The sequence below is a fragment of the Mustela nigripes genome, chromosome 17, assembly GCF_022355385.1.
Source record: "Mustela nigripes isolate SB6536 chromosome 17, MUSNIG.SB6536, whole genome shotgun sequence".
Classification (NCBI taxonomy): domain Eukaryota; kingdom Metazoa; phylum Chordata; class Mammalia; order Carnivora; family Mustelidae; genus Mustela; species Mustela nigripes.
In genome coordinates this window covers 17,191,927-17,215,260 of record NC_081573.1, presented here as the reverse complement: position 1 = coordinate 17,215,260, position 23,334 = coordinate 17,191,927, and the positions used below count along the sequence as shown (strand labels likewise).

The 23,334-nt window shown below is 53.9% G+C and overlaps 2 protein-coding genes and 1 long non-coding RNA gene across 3 annotated transcripts in view; all 3 read left to right on the top strand.

Moving 5' to 3' along the window:
• The first annotated feature begins 135 nt into the window (after window positions 1-135).
• On the top strand, window positions 136-2,817 carry LOC132005563 (uncharacterized). Its single transcript, XR_009400834.1, has 3 exons — window positions 136-217; window positions 1,416-1,566; window positions 2,109-2,817. It is a non-coding gene; the product is annotated as an uncharacterized LOC132005563 (long non-coding RNA).
• Window positions 2,818-6,975: 4,158 nt separating this feature from the next.
• LRFN3 (leucine rich repeat and fibronectin type III domain containing 3) lies at window positions 6,976-13,528 on the top strand. The gene is made up of 3 exons (XM_059381662.1): window positions 6,976-8,067; window positions 9,407-10,837; window positions 12,900-13,528. Exons 2-3 carry the CDS (start codon window positions 9,423-9,425, stop codon window positions 13,363-13,365), a joined length of 1,881 nt encoding a protein of 626 aa, XP_059237645.1. The 5' UTR covers window positions 6,976-8,067; window positions 9,407-9,422; the 3' UTR covers window positions 13,366-13,528.
• A 6,122-nt stretch (window positions 13,529-19,650) lies between these two features.
• The window catches only part of LOC132004946 (IgGFc-binding protein-like), a 29,306-nt gene continuing 25,622 nt past the window's right edge, over window positions 19,651-23,334 (top strand). Inside the window, exons 1-3 of the mRNA XM_059381612.1 lie at window positions 19,651-19,778; window positions 19,880-19,998; window positions 20,501-21,799. Coding sequence (XP_059237595.1) covers window positions 19,944-19,998; window positions 20,501-21,799 — 1,354 coding nt within the window. The 5' untranslated portion in view covers window positions 19,651-19,778; window positions 19,880-19,943. The remainder of the gene's footprint in view (window positions 19,779-19,879; window positions 19,999-20,500; window positions 21,800-23,334) is intronic.

Here is a 23,334-nt window from a genome sequence, read left to right as displayed (position 1 = left end):
TGGGAAATGCAGTGGGCTTGGTAGGCCAGAACCACCATTTAACCCACGCACGAGACTACGTGCCCCACAATGCACCACGCGCGTTGTGGCTGAGCGGTGTATTGCTGCCCCCACGTGGCAGATGAGCGGTTATGTCTAAACCAGGGAATAGTTCTGAGAGGAACAGAAGCGGCCGGGACGGGGAACGCTGAGGGTTGCCCTGGAAACCTTTGAGGAGGTCAGTCCAGAGGGAAGGGGCCCCGCCACTGGCCCAAGGAAGAATGGTAGTCGTGAATAAGTTGGAGGTAGGGCCCACTATAAAGATTAAATGAAATGAGGACAGAACGGGGCGTGGGTGGCTCAGTGGGTTAAGCTTCTACCTTCTGCTCAGGTCATGATCTCAGGGTCCTGGGATTGAGTCCCTCATCGGGCTCTCTGCTCAGCAGGGAGCCTGCTTCCCCTTCTCTCCCTGCCTGCCACTCTGTCTACTCTCTCTCTCTGTCAAATAAATAAATAAAATCTTTTTTTTTAAGATTTTATTTATTTATTTGACAGAGAGAGATCACAGTAGACAGAGAGGCAGGCAGAGAGAGAGAGAGGGAAGCAGACTCCCTGCTGAGCAGAGAGCCTGAAGCGGGACTCGATCCTAGGACCCTGAGATCATGACCTGAGCCGAAGGCAGCATCTTAACCCACTGAGCCACCCAGGCGCCCCAATAAATAAAATCTTTAAAAGAGAGAGAGAAATGACAGAACTGTTGGGTGTATATTATTGTTATCATTACAGCTAGTACTCATAGAGCAAGTACTTACATGTGAACCACTGCTTCCAGCTTTGTACATGAATTATCTCATTTAATCCTCCCAACAAGCCATTTGAGGTACTTTCGAGAATGAAATTGAGGCTCGAAGAAGGGAATAACTTGCCCAAAGTCAGTTCAGCTGGTCAGTGGCAGAGCTGGGGTATGAACTTAGGCTATCAGTCTTCCCTGTGGGTGCTTTTCTTCACTAAGACCGTAACACCCTCTGATCGCTCTGTTAAATTAGCCCGAGATTGTAATTAGGACATGAATCAACTCAAAATGGCCATTTGCATGTGGATCTCTGAGTTGGGGATTATGAGTTTCTGCCCAAATTTGTGATTTAGCCTTGCTCCAGGACAGAGTTTACAATCAGCATAAATTTATAATTAGCACATGAATCAGCACAGTATCTGTTCACAGAGCTCAGATTTCTGATTAGCACTTGAATCAACAGCCATTTGTGTTAGAAGTTGGAATCATTAGTTTCAGATTAGCACACAGATCTGTGCATACTGGGATTATATTCACACCTAGAAAGCCCCACCCCCTCTGGGCCAGGTGACCTCCTCCTTAAATGTTGTCCTCATCCCTTCACTGAACCTCCACCCCTAAACCCACCATCATGCACTGGCAGGTAGACTTGGGGATGTCCTTGTTCCTCTCCTCTCCTCCATCTTGTTCGTAATGGAATATCACAGCGCCAAACACAGTTCAGAAGTTACCTATTCTCTTTCTGCCTTATGAGGAGACAAAACACCAAAGCCTGGACCATATCTGATTCACAGGTACGTTCCCTGCATCAGGTCTGGCACACAGCAAGGGCTCAATAAATGCTTGGAGAGAGAATGCTTGGGGATGGGGCACTCACCATCCTCTTTCTACATCGACCTAAACATTTATCAAGTCAAGCCAGATTCACTTTGCCCTCAAAGAAGTAAAATTTGTGGTCACCCAGCCCAAAGGCAAAGGCCCAGTATAGGTGGGTGGGTGGGTGGTCAGGGTGGGGCTGAGACGTGTCCCTGGAGCGAGATTTGGTGTAGCTGATGGAAGGAGATCCCACTGCCTGTTCTGGCTGCCTGCCCTGAGCTTGTATATCTGGTGATGGTTGATGTTGGGTCCATTATAATCCATACACTGCATAATCGTGACTGGGAGGAGGCTACCCAGCCTGGGAAGAAATTCTCAGCCCTCCTTGCATCCGGGATGGCCATGTGACTAGTTCTTTCCAGTAAAATATGGACAGAAGGGAGGTTTATTGAAGTTTTTTTCTGGGGCCAGTTTTTTAAGATGGTGAACCTTCTCCACCCTGTCTCCTCCCATTTGCCAGGTGGAAGCAGATAATTCTGAGCCCCAGGAAAAAATGGAGGGAGAAGATTAACAAGTCTGCTGTGTGAGTCACCAGATGGAGGACAGCTGCCAACCAAGCAGGACACCTGTGGCAAGAAATCAACTATTGTATGAAGTCACTGAAATCAAGAGGGTTCTTTGTTACAGTAGCTGACATTGAATGCACGGATACTCTGACCCTTCCTCTCTAGTCCCCTGATAACAGTAAACCTTGGACACCCACCTGTCATTCTGCAACATGAACCTCTAATCCCCAGTTGTGGTGTCCAGGCTTTCATATAGCAGTTTCATACAGTGGCCCAAAGGCTTTATGTTTACTAATTAAAAGTTACCAGTATATGGGGTGCCTGGATGGCTCAGTGGGTTAAAGCCTCTGCCTTCGGCTCAGGTCATGATCCCAGGGTCCTGGGATCGAGGCCCACATCAGGTTCTCTGCTTGGCAGAGAGCCTGCTTCCTCTTCTCTCTGTGCCTGCCTCTCTGCCTACTTGTGATCTCTGTCTATGAAATAAATAAATCTGAAAGAAAAAAAAAGAATGTGTTCAACTTAAAAAAAAAATTACCAGTATATTCCCCTCCATTCTTTGCACAAATGTAAACTTTCTCCCATGTACTTATGGAAGTTCTCTTCCAGGCTGACAGTTGGAAGTCATTAAAGCAGACCTCAAGCATTGAGTTAGGTCTTCGACCATCATTAAGCAGAGCCAGATTACACAGGATCTTGTGGTTGCCCTGAAAAAAAGTCCATGCTTGCCAGAAACCCATCAGTCTGATTTAGGGTGGCTAGGTATATGTTTGGGAGGGTGGGGAGGATATACACATCTTCCTGCCTGTCTCTTTTGACCCATCCGTACGGGAATGCACCTTCAGACCTAATCTTTTTTTTTTTTAAGATTTTATCTATTAAAAAAATTTTTTAAAAAGGATTTTATTTATTTATTTGGCAGAGATCACAAGTAGGCAGAGAGAGAGAAGGGGAAGCAGGATCGCTGCTGAACAGAGAGCCTGATGCAGGGCTCGATCCCAGGACCCTGGGATCATGACCTGAGCCAAAGGCAGAGGCTTAACCCACTGAGCCACCTAGGCACTCCCAGACCTAATTTTTAAAGTAGGGTCCTGGGTGTGCCTGTCTGGCTCAGTCAGTTAAGCATCTGCCTTCGGCTTTGGTCTTGATCCCAGGGTTCTAGGACTGAGCCCCACATCGGGATCCCTGCTCAGTGGAGAGCATGCTTCTCCCTCTCTGTTTCCCCTGCTTATGCCCTCTCTCTCTCTCTGTGTCAAATAAATAAATAAAATCTTTAAAAAATAATAAAGTGAGTTCCTAGTCCCCAGTACTGATTCGTGTGCTAATTACAAAGCTGAGCTAATTCCAGTGAACACCGGAGGCTGGACTTGGGTTGGTGGGTATTAGTTGAGGATAAAGAGACCCCACCTCTATCCATCACTGCTCAAACAACCCCCAATTTGAAAGGGGCCTGAATTTATTTATAAACTCTTTTTCTGACAGAGTGACATCATTGATTTGAATGTCCATGTGCACGCATGTGTGCATGCACGTGTGTGTGTGCCCATCCCTTGTAGGTGTTTGATAGGCTTTCTGAATATTTTTCTCGTGTACATGTGTGAGAATGTAGCTCACCAAGCATGCAAGAAAGAATCTGAGCAGAGTATGTTTCTGCACGTATGATTTCTCACATGTCTGAGTAATGGGTCTGTGCGTGTGTGTATTGGAGGTGTGTGACTAAATGTGCACTTGTGTATGTCCCCTGTTTTTGAACATGAAACCAGGTGTACATGCGTTCCATGTGCCTGCTGTGTCTGTGTTTGGTGAGCCTCTGAGTACGTGACGTGCATTTAGGAATATGGATGTGTCTGCCATGTGTATTTGTATGTTTAGGCAGATTCTGTGTGTGTATATGAGCAGTCCCCTTCCCCCCAAGACCCCTTCAGCTCTCAGGCAGTTTAACCTCATTCTTCCTGCTGGGGCTTTTTCTGCTCCTTTTGTCCCCTTCTCCAGATGTTGTAATTAAGTAAATGCGGCAATTAAGCAGAGCACCCCAAAGACCATCCAACCAGGATCCCCTTGCAGGATCTGATGAAGGATTACAGCACATACAGACACATGCACGGGACTATCCAGGTACTGCAGAGACCCCCCAGACTGCACGTGCTATAGCATGAGGACAAACAATGCAGAGGGCCCCTTTGCCTACCTGCTTTGTTGGTACTCATCCTTCAGGTCTCAGCAGGGGTTGGGAGAGCCTAAAAGGTTAGACTCTGCCTCTGGGATCCCCTCTGCTTCCTCTGTCAGAGCCCTGACCACTCTGGCCTGTGGTTTGCCATCAAAGCCCTTAATTATTTTCCCCTGTGTGTCTCCTATCACACCCCTCTGGCCACTGTGGTCTGGGTCTCTGTCATTACAGTCCTAGTCTGTGCAGCCCAAGTTTCTCCCAGCCCAGTCCTGATCACTCTGGGCTGTCTGGAGGAGTGTCTTTTTTGCTTTTGAAATTTGAGCTCAGTGAAAGCAGGATCTGACACTGCCTTGGTCACACGTCTGCTGCAGTGTCATTTAGCACAAAACCATAGCCAGATACCTACAGTAAATGTCGAACTAGCATCTTTGCCTCTGACCCTCTCTGTTTCAGGGCCCTGCTTTACGTCTCTAAGTATGTTGGTTTCTCTAGCACACACTTAGAATGCTAAATCCCCTCAATCCACCAGCTTTCAGCACAGCTGTAGTGGACAGTTCCCTGCAAGTAAGCAGATGGCTCTTGTTTAGCTCAGTGGTTTTCAAAGTGTGTCCAGAGATCCCCAGACCCACAGCATTGGCAACCCTTGGGAACTTGTTAGAAATGCAAATGTTTGGGCCTCACCTAGAAGTACTGGATCAGAAACTCTGAGACTGGGGCCTGGAGATCTATTGTTAAGGTGATCCCAACACAACTAAAGTGTGAGGACAACTGGTTTAGTTCATGTAAGGTATCCCTTTCTGCATCTCTGCCTCAGATCTCGGATGACTCTCAGTGCCACTTCCTCCCACCAAAGAGATGACCATCACCCAAAGGCATAAGGACTAGGGTATAAATGCAGGAGTAGGGCGAAGACATTTTGCAGGCGGGGGAGAAAGGGGAGGAACCATAATTCTGATGTGTTCTACAAGGTTCCTTAATGTTCCCCAGCTGAACTGAGCCCCTGTTCCCCAGAAGGGTAATCTGCTCTTTGTCCGCACTGTCTGTTAACTTTCTTCCTCCCCTCTCTCATTCCCTCCCAATCCCTTGCCCGTTTCCTGGGGTCACCCCCAAATCAGTCAGTTCCACTGAATTTTAATCCAAATCTGCTTTTAGACTGTCTCCAGGTATTTCTGTCTATCTCCCCACCTCCAACACTTCTGTAGTGTCTCTGAGACTTCTGCATCCTTTTTCTGAGTGTCTGAGTAACTGGTGTCCATTATGCTGGAGGGGAGCTCCGATGAACTTTGCTAATGATCGGAAAGGCGGGCCCTAGAGCTGAGTTAATTTTAGCTGCAATTTTTCAATACACATGAGTGGAAGGAGCCAAAAGTCTGTTCTGAAACCTTCAGCAGAGCTAGGGATGCAAGGCAATGTGCATACATGTCCCTATCGCCAACAAGGGGGCTTTACTCCTCTACTTGGGGTGGGAGGTGGCATTCCTGAGGATGGTATGTGACCATTCAGGTTCCCCCAGGGTTAGGGCCATGATCAAAGGCCAAGACTATGTTCCCTTCAGAGCAGGGGTTCCAAAGATCAGGTCCCCTGTGTTGTTATCACTAAGTTCTCAGGGCAGGCTTGCAGACTACCACTCACATCCCTCTTCCTGCGATACCATGTGCCAGAAGACCTGCGGAATCCCCCCCCCCAACTTTCAGTACCCTCTCACAATGGTCAGGACAGGCAGACCCCACTCCTGGTGAGTCATTTGTTAGTATAATTCTTGGAGAGTCCTCTAAGGGGCAGTGGACCTGAGTCAGGGAGAGTGGAAGGCAGTGGACACACTTCTCTGGGTCAACCTGTCCAGCCCCCTGCCTCTGTCCCATTTCCTATCTTGTCCATTCTTCATGGGATATCTATATCCAGTGCGTCTTGAGGTCTAACTATAATTCCAGAGGGTAACAGGGTCTGGAAGCCAAGTTTACCCCTTGCAGCCAGGGCAAGGAGGCTTGGAGGAAGGAGCAGAGTCTCCTCTCTGGTTTGAAAGATCAGGCCTGTTGCTGGGCAGGGTCCAAGTAAGGAAACCCCACCTAAGGAAGGACATCCCAGGGAGGTGGTGCAGGAGACAGGGTTGGGGGCCCGAGGCTCTGGGATGGAAGGGATATTCAAAGCTGTGAATAAGAACTGGAAACACACCCTGTTCAGTCTCTGCACCCTCACCCCCCAGCCCACCCGTGTCTCTGTCTCTTTGACTTTTTCTGTGTCTCTGTTTCTGTCTATCTCTATCTTGTCCTAGTCTCTTTCTCTTCGGCTCTCCCACTGTCTCTGTGTATTTCCATCCTTGAATACGTGTGTCTATCTGTCTCTCTACCTCTCTCATTCTACTCCTGTCTCTGGATCTAAACCTGCCCATCTTTTGTCTCTCTCTCAATCTGTGTGTCTCTTTGTCTCAGTCTCTGGGTCTCTCTCTGGGCCCCTCCGTATCCAAGGATTATTTTTCTCGCTCCCAAGCATCGCTAGGGCGACTCCATGGGAGATGGGGCCCGGACGCGCGCCTTTGAAAGATGAGGGCTGCCTACACCTTTAAGCACGGGCACGCGCGGAGCCTGCGCCTTTAAGCGCGGGCGCGCGCGAGGCCCTGGGTTCCCGGCGAGGAGGCCGCGGGAGCGCCCGGACCCGGCCCGCCTGCCCGGCCCCCGCCCGGCCCCCGCCCCGGCCCCGGCGGGGGAGGGGTCTCTGAGCGCGGCCCCTCCCCCCTGCGCCCAAACCTGCGCTGCGGTGTCTCCACCCCGCGTGTCCCCGTCTGTCCGTCCGTCCTCGCCCAGGCCTCGCCCCACCCCGGCCCCAGGGGCTGCCTTGCCACCACCCCCCCACCGCATTCGCTTCTCTCCCTCCGGGCCAGTCCCCGCCGCCAGGGAAGCAAGCTGGGACCAAGCCGCCCCAAACCCAGGGCCAGCACCCCGACATCAGTGGCCTGCACCCCGAGATTGGATCCAGAGATCTGGAAACCTGAGCCTGAAACCTTGATCTGGGGCTGGGACCCCAAGACCTGGCGCCTGAACACCTACTGTCTGGGGCTGGAATCTCAACATCGACTTGGAACCCCAAGACTTGGAATATGGACCTCCAAATTTGGAAACTGAACCTCAAGATTTCTCATCTAAAGCCCCAAATCTGAAACTGAACTCTGAATGCTGTGCCTGGGACCTTGAAATCTGGGACCAAATTCCCATATCTATACTCCGGAACCCCCTATTTGGGACCCAAACCCTGAGATTTAGACCTCAAATTCCAAGATCTGAACTCTGGCATTCCAAGGGGCCTAAGCCTGTGCTAGAGCCTGAAGTCCTTGCTGAAAACACGAATGCTGAAATTGAGGGCTAGAGACCTCCAAATCTTTATTTGGCACCCCAGTTCTGAACCTGGCACCCCAGTATTGGATCCCAGGACTGGGCTTGAGACTCAGACCTAAAGTCTCCATTTGGCTGTTTAGCATCCCAAGACCAGAGCTAGGAGCCACTGGCTCTGACCAACCAGAACTGGAGCCTGGGTCTCTAAAATTGGTCCCTAGAGGCCATATATTTAAAGATCTAGGACCCCAAGTATCAAGGTCTAGAGACTCCATGGCCACAGATCTGGGCTGAGACACAACACAGTCCCTCTACAGAGGCCTTGGGAACAGAGAAGGCATGACCAGGTCCCCCCACCAGAGCCCTGACTCCTGACCCCTTGGAGCCTGAGGACTCTGCTCCCTGGGGCGACTTCCAGCTCAGGTAAGGCTACTGGGGGCCAGGGAAGGGGGCGGGGGGGGGGGGGGCTGGGAGGGCTTGCTGGTGGGGAGGGACTTGGGAGGAACTTTGTGGCTGAGGGTAGAGGGAAGTGAGGATTAGGTCCCCTGGGCACCCTTGGGGTTTCCCCAGGAAACAGATATCCCATCCCCCCTCCTCCAAGGGTTTGCCCCCATCTCCTGCTGGGCCTCATATACTCTCTGGATATTGATTTGACCAGCACTGGCCCTCTCTGACCTTCTCTTCCCCAGTTTATAGCACCTCCAGGTCTCTGATCTTGCACTCTGTTCTCCAATTTCTTCCCACCATCTGTCTCATCTGACCATCTTCACATGCCTGTCCTGGCCAGTGCTCCTCTCACTGACCAGCCGTGTTCCCCACTCCTCACTGTTCATCTTCAACACTTCCATCCACCGCTGCTGTCTCAGGCCACCTGTCTGCTTCTTCACTCACTGACCATCTTTGGCATCTCTGTCCACCATGCCTCTCTCTGATCATCTTTCACTTGCTCTCTTACTCTTGCCCATCCCTGACTCTGAGCCCTGGCCTGTCTCTGACCATTCTTTGCCATTGCTCTCGCCCTTCTCCCACCGCCTGTCCCAACAGCCACTCTGCGACCCTTACTGACCCCCTCTCCTCTCTCTAGAGCACTGGAGTTCTCTCATCATCTCTAGTATCTCTGTCTGCCTTTCCTCTCTCTGATCACCTCTCCTCGCACCCACCATCCTACCAGCCATCCTCATCTCCAGCTGTCTCTGACATGTCTGCCCATTCCTCCTCTATCTGACTGCCTCTCTGGCTCTTGACCATTTCTGACCATCTTCTTGACCATGTCTCTTAGATCTCTTAGAGCACCCTGACCATGTCCCGTCCTTTGTCCACCTCTGTTCTCCTGGCCATCTCTAACCACCTCCCTTCTCTGGTCGTGTTTGACTACTTCTAGTCATTCCCACCACCTTGACCACCTCTTCTCTCTGGCTGTCTTTGACCATGTTTCAAGCCCTCTGGCTTCCCTTCTATCCACTCTGATCACCCCTCTCATTCTCTGTCTCTGACCATCTCTAATTACCTCCCCTTCCTCTGACTGTCTTTGTTCGTGTCTGCTCCCTCTGACCCTCCATGACATGTCCCTCTGAGTCTTGGACCATCTCCTTTGGCTTTTGATGGGTCTGACCACTCCTGCTCCTCTGCCTGACACTCTTTGACCCAACTGTTTGGTTTCCAGCCCACTGTGACCTTCTCTAGGGTCTTGAACCATCCCAATGGCTTCTGGCACCCCTCTTCTGGCCTCAGTCTGCCCTAATGCCTCCCTTCTCCCCTGTAGGCCACCCCTGCCCGCAATGGCCGTCCTCCCACTGCTCCTCTGCCTGCTGCCGCTGGCCCCTGCCTCGTCTCCATCGCAGCCAGCCACACCCAGCCCGTGTCCCCGCCGCTGCCGCTGCCAGACGCAGTCCTTGCCCCTCAGCGTGCTGTGCCCGGGGGCAGGCCTTCTGTTCGTGCCCCCCTCGCTGGACCGCCGGGCCGCCGAGCTGCGCCTGGCGGACAACTTCATTGCGGCCGTGCGCCGCCGCGACCTGGCCAACATGACCGGCCTGCTGCATCTGAGCTTGTCTCGGAACACCATCCGCCACGTGGCCGTGGGTGCCTTCGCGGACCTGCGTGCCCTGCGGGCCCTGCACCTGGACGGAAACCGGCTGACCTCGCTGGGCGAGGGTCAGCTGCGTGGCCTGGTCAATTTGCGCCATCTCATCCTCAGCAACAACCAGCTGGCGGCCCTGGCGGCCGGTGCCCTGGACGACTGCGCCGAGACGCTGGAGGACCTGGACCTCTCCTACAACAACCTGGAGCAGCTGCCCTGGGAGGCCTTGGGTCGCCTGGGCAACGTCAACACACTGGGCCTCGACCATAATCTGCTGGCGTCTGTGCCCGCCGGCGCCTTCTCCCGCCTGCACAAGCTGGCACGGCTAGACATGACCTCCAATCGCCTGACCACCATCCCACCCGACCCGCTCTTCTCCCGCCTGCCGCTGCTGGCCAGGCCCCGCGGCTCCCCCGCATCCGCCCTGGTGCTGGCCTTCGGCGGAAACCCGCTGCACTGCAACTGCGAGCTGGTGTGGCTGCGGCGCCTGGCCCGGGAGGACGACCTGGAGGCCTGCGCCTCCCCACCTGCGCTGGGTGGCCGCTACTTCTGGGCTGTGGGTGAGGAGGAATTCGTGTGTGAGCCCCCCGTGGTGACTCACCGCTCACCACCCCTGGCGGTGCCTGCAGGCCGACCAGCTGCTCTGCGTTGCCGGGCAGTGGGGGACCCCGAGCCCCGCGTGCGCTGGGTATCACCCCAGGGCCGGCTGGTGGGCAACTCGAGCCGTGCCCGTGCCTTCCCTAATGGGACATTGGAGCTACTGGTCACCGAGCCGGGCGACGGGGGTATTTTCACTTGCATTGCAGCTAATGCAGCCGGTGAGGCCACTGCCGCTGTTGAGCTGACTGTGGGTCCCCCACCACCTCCCCAGCTAGCCAACAGCACCAGCTGTGACCCCCCGCGGGACGGGGATCCTGATGCCCTCACCCCGCCCTCTGCCGCCTCTGCCTCTGCCAAGGCAGCTGACCCTGGGCCCCCTACTGACCGCGGGGTCCAGGTGACTGAGCATGGGGCCACAGCTGCTCTTGTCCAGTGGCCGGACCAGCGGCCCATCCCAGGCATCCGCATGTACCAGATCCAGTACAACAGCTCAGCCGACGACATCCTCGTCTACAGGTGCACAGCCCGGCAGTGGGCAGCGTGGGTGGCAGAAGGAGGTGGGGGGAGGGTTGGAGATACATCTGTTGACACCCCAGGCTGCAACGCAGCTGAGAAATGAGGCTGAAATGATTACAAAGGAAATCAGACAGTGAAGTGAAAGAAATTAGGCAGAGACGGTAAAAGAAATCTGGCATAAAAAGAAACAAGGCAGATAAAAAGATAAAAAGAAACAAGGCAGCAAAAGTCAATGGTAACAGATACAAAAAAGAAATCAGGCAGCAAGAGTAAAAAGTAATCAGGTCAGAAGAATAGAAAGTTAATTGTGGGGAGGGGGACAAGGTTGGAGAGGTACAAACAAATTGCATTAAAAGGTAAAGAGGAACTGGGTGCTTCCAGAGGACAGGACTAGATAGAAGCCAAGTTGTAAGAAGAAAAGGAGATCAAATAAGAAAGTACAGAGTTCTTGTGGAAAACAAAATGAGGGAGGCAGCAGAACAGAGATCAGGGTTTGGGTCTGTGCAGTATGAACTGCTCCAGATGTTAGAGTTCCAATACAGTGACATCTCCATTTTTAATTTTCTAAATCAAATTCAACCTAGATCATACTCCACCTGCTAGGTGAAAGGGCACGTTCAATTTGCCCAGTGTTGGGGACTCCCTTCTCCATGGAATTGTGGCAAGCAATAGAAGAAACTCGGGGGCTTATGCGTAGGAGGATCAGGACATCTCCTGCCCCGGAGCTGGGGAGCATTTGGAACATCTGCTGTGGCCGGCCCCATGTGGTCAGGAATGGTCGCTCTAACCCAGTTGCTGCTGGCACTTCTCACCCTTCTACCCTTGCATGGCTGGCTGTGGGTGGTTTCCTCTTCTCACTGCCAGGCTGAGCAAAGGGTGCAGTCCCTAAGGCCTGGCTGCAAAGAGCCAGCCTCCCAATGCCTGGGGTGTGCATGTTATAAACCCAGGACCTGGGTCCCCTTTCTTTCCCAGAGGCCCACATCTCAAGAGGTCATCATCTGATTTCCTTTACAGCCCTGGAAATCTAGCGAGCTTATTCTGTTCCCTCTATTGGATGGCCTTACTGCCTGGAGGCGGGTGGGGGAGTTGGCTCCATGGAGGGCCCACACCTAGAAATCCCACAAATCCTGTCCACCTTGCCTGGCAGGGGGTGAGACAAATGCTCTCTTAGTCACCCTTTCAGAGACAATCACCTGTAACTCCCTCATTAAAGCAGTTTAGGAATAAGACAGATTGTAAAACAAGTTAAATCCCCAACAGGGTGCTCTGCTGCCAAAGGAAGGAAAGTAGAACTGGGTGCTAGGGATAAAAGGAAATGGGAAAGGTAAGGATAAAAACCAGGCAACAGAGATAAAAAGGGAATTGAGAGCCAGAGCTGGAAGAAATAAGGCAACAGGGAGAAAAAGAAAGCTGTGATGGCTGAAGTACGTCAGTTTCATGAGAACAGAGAGGGCTCACTGAAAGCAGGGTATACATACAGTAATGATAAGAAGGCAGTGGGGCTAGGGGACATTCATTGGCAGGTTAGAAGGCGGGCATCAGCAGTGTGTGAGAATCGGGTGGTTAGATGAGAGAATTCTAGCTGGATGCTGGAGCAACGTGGGGCAGCTTGAAAAGGGAAATCAGGCCCCAGATGGAGGCGAGGCTGACCAGGGGAATTTGGGGAAACCTGCAAAGTTGAGCAGGGGTCTGGAGGGAGACGGAGAGCTGGGATTGGAGAGAAAATTGCATCGTAGGGAAGCTGGGCAGTGAGGCTGCCCTGAACCCACAGAGCAGAGGAGCAGTGGGCAGCGTCCCCAGAGAGAATCTGGGCACTATGGCTAGAGGGAGATTAAACGGGGATTTGAGCGGCAAGCGCCAGGAACCTAAGAGGACCCGTGGGTTATCAGTCAGGAGGCTGACTGGGTATTAGACGGAAGGGAATTTGAGTCGTGATGGGAAGGAACTTGGGCTAACAGGGGGCTGGAGGGAATGGGCCAGACAGGAGGGGTTGCGGCACAGTGCAGGGTGGGTGCTGGGCAGCCAGAGCAGAGACCTGACCCCCACCTGCCTATCCCTCCAGGATGATTCCTGCCGACAGCCGCTCCTTCTTGTTATCGGACCTGGCGTCGGGCCGCACCTACGATCTGTGCGTGCTGGCGGTATACGAGGACAGCGCCACGGGGTTGACCGCCACGCGGCCGGTGGGCTGCGCCCGCTTCTCCACTGAGCCGGCGCTGCGGCCATGCGGGTCCCCGCACGCACCCTTCCTGGGCGGCACCATGATCATTGCCCTCGGTGGAGTCATCGTGGCCTCGGTACTGGTCTTCATCTTCGTGCTGCTTATGCGCTACAAGGTGCACGGAGGCCAGCCCCCCGGCAAGGCCAAGGCGCCTGCACCCGTCAGCAGCGTTTGTTCGCAGACCAACGGCGCCCTGGGCCCCACACCGGCCCCACCCGCCCCTGAGCCCGCCGCGCCCAGGGCCCACACCGTGGTCCAGCTGGACTGTGAGCCCTGGAGGCCCAGCCACGAACCCACGGGACCCTAGCCTCACGCCCACCTCTACGGCCCTTCTGGCCCCAAGGGTGGGAGGAGCCAGGCACCCGGTGGGACCTGGCCTCAGACTCACCAAATTGCTCACGGTTTTTAAAACTCTGATGGGGAGGGTGTCGGGGGCACCGGGGCACAACAAGAAAGTCCTATTTTTCTAAGCTGGGGCCTAGGCCCTTGCCCTTGTCTCTGTCTGTGGGGGCTGGGGGGGTTCATGCAGGGGTCTGGAGTTGGGAAAGCCTCCTCTGGGGAGAGACGCCCCGCCAACCCCGTTCTGTCTGAGGTTCCTGAATGAGGCTGAGGATGGCCATTCATTCAGTTGACAGAATTCCATGAGGGTACCCTCTGGGCGTGCCCTCTCCTGGGTTACGCTGCCATGAACCAGGTGGCCCCAAGCCCTGCTCAGACAGTGACAGTTCAGAGTGAGCAGAAATGTGGTGATGAGGGAGACCTAGGAGATTGCGGGAGCCCAGGAAACGTGCCTGGCTCAACCTAGGGTGTGGTGAGGGAGGCTTCCTGGAGGAAAGATGAGATCTGAGCATGACATCAGAAGGAGATAATTGGACAAGGAGCAAAGGGAAAGCTGTTGCAGGCAGAGGTGGCCCAGCACAAGCAAGGACTGAGTAAATGCCAGACACTGGGGAGTACTGTGGTAGAGGTAAGGCAGGAGGGGTGAGCAGGGTACAGGACCTCCAGGCTGAGGAATTCAGACCTTGGCCTGATGGTACTGGGGAGCCATAGAGGATTCTATGCAGGGGGCGGGGGGAGAGGAACAGGGTCAGGAATGGGCTTTAGGAAGCTCTTTCTAGCTGTCATGAAGAGGTGGACCAGAGGAGAAGACTGAAGCTGGGGGTGTGGGGGAAGCCAAGGCAGGGACCCAAGTGGGTAAGGACAAGACTGGACAGGGGTAGGGCTAGGGAAAAGGAGTAAGGGGTAAGTGAGAGAGGAAGCTGAATGGACAGGTTATGGGGCTGAAGGACGGTGGGGGAGGAAAATGTACAAGGTGAGGCCCAGGTCTCTGGCCAAGGGAGGGAGCTACCTGATATAGAACCAGGAAGAAGGTACAGATTTAGGGAATATGCTGAGGCCAGTGGGGGACGGGTGAATGTGGGGGGCCCAGAAGACATCCATGGGGTGGTGGCAAGGAGGCCTCAGGGCCCTGGTCTGAGGTTGGAACCGGGGACCGAAAAGAAGGCTACGTTAGCAGAGATGGGGAATGAGGCCACTGAGGTGATGAGACAGCCTCTGGAACTTTCCATATTTAAGGAACAGGCAAAGAGAAACCTGGCAAAGACTACTAAATAGGAAAAGTATATGGAGGGACAGAGTGACGCAAACCAGACAAGTCAGACACAAGTGACTATTGTGTTCAGTAATGTCAGGCCATAGTGACCTCAGTAGAACGGTGTTAGGGGATTGGTTGGGCAGGGGCCAGATTCTGCTGATTTGAGGGTAGGAAGTCAGAAAGTATAGTTAGGGAATGTAGTCCCTGTGATTCTGTGGACCTAGGGCCTGGATTATCTGGACCTGTCAGCCCTGTGTCTCTGCAAGGCTGGTTCTCACTCTGTCTTGGACTGCCTTAGGCTCCCTTGGACACAAACCTAGAGGTTTGGAAGACCAAACCCTGAGTCTTGGTAACACCGCACCTCATTGGAGATCCAGGAATGGGATAGGCAGTAAGAGGAACAGGCCCTAGTCTTCCTTTGGAGGTGGGTCCAGAGGCAGAGAAAATAGGGGTAGGGGAGATGGACTTAAGTCCTGCAGGTGTTCTCTGGAATGATGCTGGTGTGAGGGGCATGGTGAAGAGGGCCCAAGACTGGACTGGCCATTCTCATGACCAGGTGCACGTGACCTTGTCCTCATGGGATAACATCCTAGATTCTGTAATGGTTTTCTTGGTGGGTGTAGGCTTTGAAAAATGAGCTTCCACCAGCCATGGGAACAATCTGAGTCCCAGGGACTCCCGAGTCCTCCAGAAGGACAATGAGGTCCTTCTCGTTTGCGGCCCTTGGTGGCTGAGGTCAGGTGAAGCCATCAGGGTGAGTGAGGTGTGATGGCCAAGGGGGTTTGGGAGTGGGAAGATTTGAGATCTAGTGCCAACCGCAAAATACCAGTTGCTGCCACGAGGGGGAGCCAGAGGGCACCCTGCCTCAACCCTCACTTTTAAATTTGAACAATTTATTGTGTGCCTACTTGTGCAGCATGCTGGGAATTCAAGACTGAGCAAACACAGGCACAGGGTGTGCCCTCACATATCTCACCATTTGGTGGGGAAACAAATGTTAAATAATCACACAGTCCAGTGTAAATCATCTGTGGTGACCGTGGTTGGGGGGAGGGAGGAGCGGCATGAAGGAGAGATCCACGGAACCGTGAACCAGGAGACCTGACCCAGGAATTGAGGTTGAGAGAGGCTTCCTAGAAGAAGTGACTACTCAGCTGAGATCTGAAGGATGCTCAGGTTGGAGTTAACTGCACCGGAGGTGGAAAGGAGATCCGACGCAAATAGTACAGCGTGTGCCCAAGTGTAGGGGCTGGGGGGCGGGGTGGGGTGAGGGAAGGGGACAGGTGATGCAGGACCCTGTAAGCTGCCGGCAAGAGTCTGGGTTTTATTAGAAGTGGCATGAGAAGCCATTGGAGGTTTTGAACAGGGAGGAGAGTAGAGCTCCCTGCTCTTCAGGAAGCTCTAGGGTCAGGTCTGTTTGCATGTGCAGGGACAGAAGCGAAGAAAGGAGACCAGGGAAGGGGCTACTGCAGTAGTCCAGGCAGAATGCTGACCCAGATGAGGTTGGGGCCTGAAGTGGATGGACTGCAGAGATATTTGAGGCTTCCTCACCAGAGACCTCTGTTCCTTATGCAAAGGAGGACAGTACGGACCACTATCCAATGATCTGGCTCTCGGGCAAGATTGCAGAGACTGGAAAGAAGAGTTGTGGGACCCTTCCTCAGATGAGGAAGTTGACCTCTCTGTAGCATAAGAATTAACTTTTTCCAGGTTTAGGTACCAAACAGAGAGTGGACATTGGTTCTGCAAGGCAGAGACCATGGCTGGTTAGGGGGAATCTCCTTCGAAGAAATATAGGCCTGGAAGGGGGACGCACACCCAGCGGTAGCTAATTATGCATTTGGAAGCAAAGAGAATGGGAGGAGAGAGATGGGGGCACGCTAGTTCCTCTAGCATGGTCCCCCTTGCCTCTCCATCTGGGGGCCTGGGTCGTCCCCCACCCCCATGTAGGAACAATACTCCTACGGACAAATGATCCCATGTAACTAGAATTTAAAGTTAAAACGTAGCTTTCCAACTCTGCCCAGCAGAGTCCACCAATTTCCTGAGCTCAGTGAGGGTTACTCCTCTTCCTATGGTCCAACCCCACTGTGGCTTTGAGAATGCCTTGCGCACTTTTGAGACCAGGTATCCCGGAACCAAAGTTCCAGGCTCCTGGAGCATTTTCTCAAAGTAACTGTAGTTCTCATACAAGGACGCTTCCCTGCCACATCAAACCTATGTGTCTGCGTCTGGTGAAGCTAACACAGGCCCCGAGTGTGCCCGAGTCTGGGATCCCTTCCCTGCCAGGCCTCAGCTAAAGCCGAACTTTCACAGCTGGTTCCCTGGGCACGTATGTGGGGGAGTCCGATAAAGGGGTCCTCTGAAAAGGGATATTTCTATTCTGGGTTGAACCTGAGTGTGGCTTCTGCCTTTGATTCCTCCCTAATGTCTCCCTGGTGCCCCTTCCTGTTTCACAAAACAAAAGGATGGGTATCAGTGCTTGGTGCTGCCCTGACCTGTACAGAGAGTGAGGCTGGGAACACAGTGTGGACCATCCCAGCCCCAGATCCCGCCTTCACAGAGCTCCAGGCCTTGGGGGAAATACATGCTCACCGGACAATGGCACCCCAAAGTGGAGAGGGCTGGGATGGCGGAAGCACAGGGAAGACTGATTAGGGCCTGTCGAAGTGCAAGGGAGCCCAGAATGGGCTCCTTACTGTGCCTGGCTTGGGAGGTGACCTGAAGACCGGGCCAGCTTCTGCACTGTGACCTGTAGAGTCCCACCACAGCACCTCACATTTAGAAGGACCCTGTGCTTGGTTGAATGCCCTGCTGTCACCCCCATGACATTCATAATAATTTTTGGACAAAGGACTCCACATTGGCACTTTGTACGGGACCCTGCATCTTTGAGGGATATTACAAAAAGAGCCAGGAGAGGAAAGGGTCTTCTAAGGACAGAGAACAATGTGTGCAAAACACGAGGAGAGAGCATTGTACTCTTGAAGAGCTAGCCAAAGTTCTGTGTAGCTAGAGCACAGAGTGGAAGCTGGGGGAGCGTAAGGGGGGAGTTCCAGAAGCTGGGAGGTGTCAGCGGCCGGGCTGACAAGCAGTGGCTCCATTCCAGGGGCCCTAAGGAGCCACTGCAGAGGAATGGGGTCAGGTCAGAACTTCGGAAAGATCCATCTGTCTGTGGTGGGGAGGGGGGCTAGGGCCACATGACAAAGAACAAGTTCTGGTGGGAGGCTGGGCTGCCCGTGGAAAGGATCAGAGTGTCTGGTCATCAGGATGCAGGCTTATGAAGATCCTTGAATACATGGGTGACAGAACCCCAAGGCACCAAGACACTGGCCAGGGAGACCCAAAGCCACAGGCTGAATCCAGAGCTTCATTTGCACTTGAAGATCTTCACGGTTGGGGGATGTGCTCAAGGGTAGGTTAATGGGTGTCACTGATAGATACTTGAAAATCTTTATATGAGAACTCACATGGATAGACTGATGAAAGTGAATGCAAAATTGGCAAGAATTTAGAGTATAAAATGTAAGACTTCAAAGGACTTTATTCTGGGTATATTCTGGCTTTAACTCTGTGGAACCCCTGGAGTGTCCTTCCCTCTCCCCAGTCCTCTGGATAAAACAGCAGATCTGAGGAACTTCCTCTTCCTCCACAGCCCTAAACGCTGTGGGGGGGCCCTCCTCCCCCGGGGCTGGGAACGGACCCCCTTCCTGCTTCTCCACTCACCTCCTTCTGGGGCAGCACATCTCGCATGCCCCCGTGCTTCTGCTTTCCTTCTCTGGCTTCCTGGACTGCCCCCAGGCCTCGCACCACCACAGGTGGCACACAGGCCCTTAGCTTCTTCCCAAACCTGCCCCTCTTCCCTGGATCCTCTCAGGGCGGCCCTCCACGCAGCCTGCAGGCAGCCCTCCTACCTGGCCATCCTCCGTTCTCTGGTTCCAGCTCCTGCCTCACTCACCTGTGTCCCTGCATCTCCTCCCCCTGGGGTCCTGGCTTCAGTCTCCCACGCTAGATCAGGGAATCTTCGTAAAGCCAAACCCAACCCTCCTCTGGATAGAACCCTCCATGGCTCTCCTGGGTTCCTGGGACAAAGTTCCAGCGACTCAGCCTGGAGGGACAGGCCTTGCCCCCTCCCCCACTTGCCCGCAGCTCCATCTTGAGCATCTCTGTTCCCTACCTGGGGCTGGAGGAAAATAAGCACTCCCTGAAAAGCCCACCCTTTTGCACGCCCAGGTTGTTCCCTGTGCCCTCGGGGGAGCCTTCCTTCACCTCTCCTGCTGGTGCTGAAGAGCAGGGGAAGGATCTTAAGCAGGTGAGAAATGAAGCCATTCAAAGAATTCCTTTTTGAATTCTCCTTCTACCCTCCCCCTTACCAAAGGGAAGGGTTCTGGGGGGGAGAAGGGAACTAGGGGTGCAGGCTCCTACGACCTGCAAGGGAAGGGGCTGCAAATAGCATCCAAGTTCCCTCACCTGTCCTTGTCTGGAGTGCCAGACTCTCCCTGTCCCAGATCCTCCTTGCAGGGTGCAACTCCATTGTTCTCTAGCTCGGGATGTTCTGGAAGGAGGGGAGTCACATGGAAGCCATTGTCTTCTCTTGGGCAGTTCCACCCCATATCCGCCAATCCCCCGACATCGAGCACAGCAAGTCCGCTTACACAACCCAGGAGTTCAGATCCCCAGTCCCCTCCTCCCTCAGACACAGAAGTCCAGCGTCTACTTACTTCCCCTCCTTCCTCAGAATCCAGGAGCCCAGGCTCCTGGCCCCCTCCTTCCTGGAACCCCAAAAGTTCAAGCCTGAAGCCTCTCTGTCCTTGGCAGGCTCAGGAGACCTGTCCCAATTTTCTTGGAAACCATGATATTCTTGCCCTGCCCCCCTTTGATCTCCTAATTCACCTTCCCTATCTGCCCCTCCCTTCTTCTCTCTGTGTCCCTCCTCCTCTCTCTCTCCCTCTGTCTGTCTCCCTGCCCCCTCCCACATAATTAGACCTCATTCCGATCAATGGCACCAGGTCAGACTGGAACCCGTGCTAATAGGGACATCCGGCGTGCGGACCCAGGGAGGTCTGGGTTCAGACATCTGGGATTATAAATACCCCCGCCCTGTGGCCTCAGCCCAGCTCCTGCAGGTGAGACCTCCAGCCTTGCCTTTTTCCCTGGGCTCCAAGGCCTCAGCCCTTCTCTGGCCTTCCCTTTGTGACCCCCATCTGTTCCTGCTCCTCTGGTACAGGGGCCGGAGGCAGACTGGCAGGAGAGACGGCACAGCTGGTATCTGTCCAGCCTCTCCCTGGGCCATGGCTGCTGTCTCCCCTGCCCTCCTGTGCCTTGGTGCCCTGGGCTGCCTGTGGGGTGAGTGATTTACGGGGGATGCAGAAGACTGGTGAGCTGATCTGGGTCTGCAGCAGGGGACTGGCTGGGCAGACTGGGGTTTGGGGCTGCCTGGCATGGTTCTGTAACAGGGGACTGGCCACCATGGAGCTTCTTGGGTCAGGGCCCTGGCCAGCTGGAAGCAGGGATGTTTGTGTAGACTCTGTGGCGGGAAATTGGAGAAACCGGTGGTGGGAAGGGGGCTGAGCAGGACTTTCTGGGACAGATGGTTCAAAGGATGCAACTTTATTTTAAGTTAATATTTACCATTGTTCCCTGGCCTTTACATATATTATCTCATCTAATATTCCCATAGCTCAGGCAACACCCCCATTTTACAGATGAGGAAACTGAGGCCCAAAGGTAGTACCTTGCCCACGTTGACACGGCTAGGACATAGCAGTCAGGATTAGAGCCTGATGCATTTGACCTCAAAATCTAACAGATTATGCTGACTCCCTCCTTTCCCCTCGGGTTCCCTCAGGCCCAACGGCTGCATTTGTGGAATTCCAGGGCCGTTACTTCATCACGGCTTTCTTGGAGAATGGGGGCGCTGAGAAGCCCGACTTCCGCCTATACGTGTCGCCACCGCCGAAGGGGCCCCCGACGGCCGTGCAAGTGAGGGCGCACCCGGTGGGGGGACCGCCCTTTCGGCGCGCGCTGAACCTGCTGCCAGGCACTACCGCGTGGGTGCGCCTGCCCAGCGCTGTGGAGCTGCGGGGCTCGCGGCGGGCAGCGGGGGGCGCCGTGCGCTTAGCGGCGTCGCGACCGGTGGGCGTGACAGTGGTGAACGCGCGTGGGCGCACCTCCCTAGACACCGCGCTAGCGCTTCCGCGCCGCCTGCTGGGTACTCGCTACGTGGTGGTGACGCCGTCGCTGCAGCCCAGGGACCGGCACAAGGAGTTTGCGGTGGTGGCCGGCGCTTGGCCCACACGCCTGAGCCTCACGCCTCCGGTGTCCATCCTGCTGGATGGCGTCAAGCATGCTGCCGGCCGGACCCTCCTCGTGCACCTCGACCCGTTCCAGGCGCTGCAGGTGCAGAGCGCAGGCGACCTCTCGGGCACCCGCGTCGTGGCCACTCGTCCCGTCGCGCTGCTGGCTGGCCACAGTTGCCTGCAAGCGAGAGATAAGGCCTGTGGCCACGTGTCCGAACAACTGCTGCCCCAGGATTACTGGGGCCGCGTCTACGCGGTACCCCCGTTCGCGCCCGCGGCTCCCGGACCCAGAGACCGTGTGTACGTGGTGGCGGACAGCCTGGGCAGCCTGAGCTTCTGGGGGGGCGGCGCCAAAGGGGCGCGGGCTCTGCGCCTAGGAACCGTGCTGCACTTCGCCGTGGACCCAGTGCGCCCCCTGGTGCTGCGCTCCTCCGCCGGCCTGCAGGTGCTTTTCCTGGCGGCGGCGGCGGCCCGCGGGGGCGTAGCCTACGATCCCTTCTTCGCTCTCCTGCCTCCGGTGGACGCGTTCAGCCGCAGCTTCGCGCTCACCGCGCAGCCCGGCTTTTCCAACGTGGCGGTGCTGCTGGCGCGCGAGCCCACCCCGGTGCTCCTTGATCAGCAGCTGCTGCCCAACCTGCACTGGCGCCTAATCCCCGGCGGCCCAGAGCAGCACTCTGGTGAAAGCCAAGAGCCCGCTCCGGGTTTCGTCTGGACCGAGGTGGCATATGGGCCTGAGCCCGGAGTGGTGCACTTCCTGGAGACTCCCGGGCCGCCGGTGGGCGTGCTTAGCTTCGGCACCGCCCCTGGCGCGGGCTTCGGGACCCAGGCCATGGGGCAGCCAAGCGTGGGTGAGCAGCACTGGGGCCCAAGGCGGTGGGAAGTTGAGCAGACGATGGGATTCCTGGAGATCAGCGATGGGGAAAATCGTAACACTACCTTTAGTTGCTCACATAGCAGCCCGAGAGGCAGAGTCGTTCGGGTTTTTGTTTTTGTTTTTGTTTTAAAGCAAATCTTCTGCTCAAAATCTTCCCATGCAATTAATATTACACCCAGCAAAAAGCACAGTGTTTTATAAGGCCCCGTACAATGTGTTCCCATTACCTCTCTGATCTCATCTCTTCTCATTCTTGCCTTCCCTCACTCCACCCCAGCCACACCAGCCACCTTTCTTCTCCCTTCTCAGAACCTTCAACACTGACCATCCCCATGATGTCTTTATGGATCGCGCCCTCATCTCCTTCAAGTCTCTGCTCAAATGCCACCTTCTTACCAAGGCCAAATTGACCACTCCATTTAAAATCCTAATTCCCGGGGCGCCTGGGTGGCTCAGTGGGTTAAAGCCTCTGCCTTCGGCTCAGGTCGTGATCCCAGAGTCCTGGGATCGAGCCCCGCATCGGGCTCTCTGCTCAGCGGGGAGCCTGCTTCCCCCTCTCTCTGTCTCTGCCTCTCTGCCTCCTTGTGATCTCTGTCTGTGAAATAAATAAATAAAATCTTAAAAAAAAAAAATAAAATAAAATCCTAGTTCCCTATCCCTTACAAAACTGCAGCCCTTCCCTGATTTTTTTTCCACAGCTCGTCTCACTTTCTATATACTTACTTATTCTCTTTCTCTGTCTCCCATTAGTTCCTTGGGGTCAGTGCTTTTTAAAAAAAAAAAAAAAATTTAAGGAAGTTCCAAGATGCACAGTTAATTGTATGATTTTAAGGTAGGACAGTGTTCAACCCTTAGTAAATATTTGTGGGATGAATCATAATGGTTATAAGTTGTTAAATGTGCACCAAATCATATGCCAGGCACTGGGCTCAAAAAGGAAGTTATTGTTGAAGGTCACATGTTCTTTTTCTTTAATACAGTATAAATTGTAAACAGTAGGGTTAGGGGAAGGGATAAAATAATGGGTGCTTGACCTTCCCTCTAGTCTTTGAGGTTGACTATATAACAGTATTGTAATAATTCCTTTTTTCTGGAGAGGGGAAGGGTTGGAGGTCAAATCTTTTGCCAAGTTCACACAGCTAGAAAGTGGCAGAGTCAGGATTTGAACCCAGCTCTACTTGCTTCCAGAGCACAAGCTTTCAGCCACCTTTTTGTGTTGCTTTATTTTGTGCTGCTTCACACAGACTTAGAGCCTAGACTTTTAAGCTAAGTGGTAAATTCTCTTATATATAATGTATGTACATTATACAGTATATTCCTCACAGTCACTGTGGAGGCAGGCCTCTTTATTACCCCCATTTAAAAAAAAAAAAAAAAGATTTATTTATTTGAGAGAGAGAGAATGGGGAGAAGGGCAGAGGAGAGAATCTTCAAGCAGACTCCCTGCCAAGCAGGCCCAATGTGGGGCTAGATCCTAGGACCCATGAGATCATGATCTGAGCCAAAACC

Bases quoted from the DNA above. Each gene is read 5' to 3' on its own strand.
- LRFN3 (XM_059381662.1), top strand. From the start codon at position 9,423: ATGGCCGTCCTCCCACTGCTCCTCTGCCTGCTGCCGCTGGCCCCTGCC. The intron at 10,838-12,899 runs GTGCACAGCCCG...CTATCCCTCCAG, and splicing joins GACGACATCCTCGTCTACAG to GATGATTCCTGCCGACAGCC.